General features: G+C 40.3%; 1 protein-coding gene across 1 annotated transcript in view; it reads left to right on the top strand.

Annotated features, from left to right (window-relative positions):
* WSCD1 (WSC domain containing 1) overlaps positions 1-2,484 on the top strand; it is a 42,032-nt gene extending 39,548 nt beyond the window's left edge. The window contains exons 7-8 of the mRNA XM_015822805.1: positions 1,040-1,240; positions 1,920-2,484. Coding sequence (XP_015678291.1) covers positions 1,040-1,240; positions 1,920-2,272 — 554 coding nt within the window. The 3' untranslated portion in view covers positions 2,273-2,484. The remainder of the gene's footprint in view (positions 1-1,039; positions 1,241-1,919) is intronic.
* The last annotated feature ends 1,088 nt before the right edge of the window (positions 2,485-3,572 follow it).

The following is a 3,572-nucleotide window of genomic DNA, read 5'->3' as shown; positions in this document are numbered from 1 at the left end:
ACAAGCTTGTAAATAGCGTGTGCGTGCTCCCCTAACCTGATATGGTCCTCTACTCCCGCCATATCTGCCTCTCCCACTGACCGTACTAATACCTCCCTCCTCCCTCAACCCCCCACCCTCCCCCCCCACTCCTTCTACACCGCAACCCCCAGACATGGCTGGTCCTGACCTAAGGTGAACCTCCCCCCTCCCCACCACCATAAGTACCTATGAAGATATTTAAATATCAATTCCAGGTGCAATTCAAGGTGTTGGTTATTACCTTTAAAGCCTTGCAGGGCATGGGTCCAGGTTACCGGGCTGGCAGAAGAGGCATATTGCGAATCCTGTCAGCCAAGGAATTTTGGCTGGTGGGATCCAGGAAAAGAGCCTTCTCTGTCATGGTTCCTGCCCTTTGGAATATCTTACATCCTGAGGTTAGATTGGCTCTCATTCTACTGACTTTCCATAAAGTCCTTAAGACCTGGCTCTGCCAGCTAGCTTGGGACCCCAATGGGGGAGTATCACACTGGAGGCGGTTGATTAATTAACAACCAATCCCACCTCCCCCTCTCCCCCCAAATCTGGCTTGCTCCTTCCCCATCCTGTAACTAATAATTTGACTTTGATGGTGTTTCATTTTATTGTATCAGGAATATTTATTTTTGGTGATTTAAATATCTTTATGCTGTAACCGAGCCACACGATGGGCAGCAAATAAATGCAATAAATAAATAAATAAATAAATTCAGAATGAAAATTAATTTAAATCATAGACAATTAAAAACACACCACTTTTAATAACCAAGCTTTTAATGGCTATTTTTAATGTCAACACAGACTTCACTTTACTCAATGAATGGAAACTTGGATAACTATAGAAAAGACTTGATCTGGGTTACCACCTGATGACAGTTATGTCATTTGTAGGTGAACTTTTCCAGATGATGTCAATGAATGGGGAGGAATAATAGAAAATGAAGTATTTTCTTCTGTAACATATATCCGAAAATTTTTAAGACTTTGAAAATAGTAACCCCAGTCTTTACATCCTGTCCAGGTTTCAAAGGAGAAAAGGACCACTGGAGAAGCAGAAGAACTATTTGTGTCAAAACACATGAGAGTGGCAGAAAGGAAATTGAAATGTTTGATGCGGCTATCTTACTGATACGCAACCCGTACAAATCACTGGTGGCGGAATTCAACCGGAAGTGTGCTGGCCATCTTGGATATGCCACAGATCAGAACTGGAAAAGTAAAGGTAACTAGGGTAGCTAGTTCTCTTGTGGTCATTTTGGCCCTGGGAATATTTCTTCCTATCATGGAAGGATTGGGGTCAGTTTGGGATGGCGACAGAGTAGAGTCAGTTAGAATCACTGCCAAATAGACCCATAGCATCTCTCAGCAACTTCCCCAGATGATTAATTCATTCCGGGACAAGAATGTAAAGGGTTTCAAAGTGAGTGAGTAACAGTTGTTTTCTTGCCCACAAATAAATTGGGGGATGGTATCATTTTTAACATAGATTGGACCTCATTGAATCCTTCCCATGACTAACCTTGAAGCAAACCTTTCCAGACATGTGGGGCTACTGCAGATAAGACCCTTTCTCTTATGTTAGCCAGCTGAACAGCTTTATTTCAAATGTTATTTCTAATCTTCTATGACTGTTCTATGGCTACCTACTGTAGGAGAAGAGCAGGCAGAGCTGGGACAGAATCAAGTGAGTAATCAGCCTAGAATCATTATGTCCCCTCAAATGCTCCAAGTCCAGCTTCCCCCCTTGAATTCTGTTGATTCTTATCTAGTGCCAATTTAGTGCTGACCATTAATTGACTAGATTCAAGAAGGTGCAGGAGATTTTTTTTTCCTGCACAGTGTTCCAAAAAGCCACTTATGCAGACATATAAAACATCTTTATGGTATTTCTCGCCCCACAGAATGGCCTGATTTTGTAAACAGCTATGCTTCCTGGTGGGCCTCTCATGTGCTCGACTGGCTTAAATACGGCAAGCGTCTCCTCGTGGTTCATTACGAAGACTTAGAAGAAGCCCTTCTTCCCAAGCTGAGGGAAATGGTTGAATTTCTGAACATCACAGTGACTTACGATCGACTCCTCTGTGTTGAAAATAACCGAGACGGGAATTTCAAGCGGTCGGGAGCCAAGCAGAAGGAGTTTGAACCCTTCACAAAGGAAATGAAAGAAGTGATAGATCAGCTTATTGTGATAGTGGATAAAGCCCTACGTGAGAGGAACTTTACAGGGCTGCCAAAAACCTATTTGCGCAGATGATGCCCTACAGCCAGCTTGCTGCATTGTTAAGGAAAGACCGAATAATGAAATTAAAGAAAAGGCCAGGATTTTATAGCATTTAAAAGCAAGATTTGCACAGAGTCTGCTGATGAATGCAAATTCTTAAGACTTGGACAGTCTTCAGGGTACTAAGTGCTATGAAAGGCAAGCAATGAAGGATGGAAATTAGGTTATAAACCGAGGCAAAAGCCATTAGCATCTCTGCCTGTGTGTGTCCTTTTCTCTATAAATGGCTACAAATTTTAACATTTTTGTGCACTGCTAATTCTGGGAAATGTGGCTGGGGGCGGGAAGCAACAGTGTCTCTTATCCTTACTGCCTACCAGCAATATTTTCTCAAGAGTATCAAACATTTTTATAGAGGTTTTTGGCAATTCAAATGTGTATTTTTCCCCTGGGTTTTGGTTCATTAGTTTTTTTGTTTCAAACTCATCCTGACAAATATTTTTAGTGAAGCAATTTAATGGGAAAAAAAAATAATTGTCTTTGTCTTTTTTTCCGCCATTTCTTAAAATATTTTTAAAAGTTTTCTTGTCAATTGGGATATGATACATGAAAATATTTCAGTGCTTCTTGCTATTTTTTATTTACAGGATAATCCTGTATGTTTGTATTTAGCTGTAAGTCTTGACAACTATAATGAGATTTACTCCCAGGTAAGTGTGTTGGTGATTATAGGCTTAGGAATGAAATTAATTTGGTGGAAATTGTTTTCATAAACTTATTTCTTTAATCATCTTATAACAACAACAACAATTCCAGAAACATTGCAAACACAATGGCTTTCTGGTCCTTAAATAATTAAATAAGTGGAGTGCATCCATTTTAAGAGATGTGGATTGTGACGCTGAATAAGATATATATATAAAGACTTGTGAATACCTGCCCTGGACTCGCTAATCCATAACCTTGTGGCTCTATGGAAAGCTATCCGGGCAGTTAACCTTTCTTGTCATTCAATAACAGAGACAGTGTTTCACCATCTAACCTTTATTCAGTGCTGCAAGATCCAGTAAAATGTAAAAAATAAGCAATAGTATGTGACTACAACATGAATAACAAATAGGAGTCATGCTCCATAAAAGAGACAATGTGTTCCTAGCTATAACATGGTCTGTTTTCTGTCTAGGCTAAAATATAACTGCCCCTACACCACTTAGGACCTAAACTGAATACAGGTATGTAAGGATATGCTGCTTACCTGCAATGCCCCAAGATGGGTCGAGATTGCAGCTGAAAACTGAGTGGATTCTCTGAATGGAAGATGGAGACTGGAATG

The sequence above is a fragment of the Protobothrops mucrosquamatus genome, unplaced genomic scaffold, assembly GCF_001527695.2.
Source record: "Protobothrops mucrosquamatus isolate PMUCROS unplaced genomic scaffold, P.Mucros_1.0 scaffold1680, whole genome shotgun sequence".
In the NCBI taxonomy this organism is placed as follows: domain Eukaryota; kingdom Metazoa; phylum Chordata; class Lepidosauria; order Squamata; family Viperidae; genus Protobothrops; species Protobothrops mucrosquamatus.
Note: the sequence above shows the minus strand (reverse complement) of the source record. Positions and strands in the feature narration are given on the sequence as shown.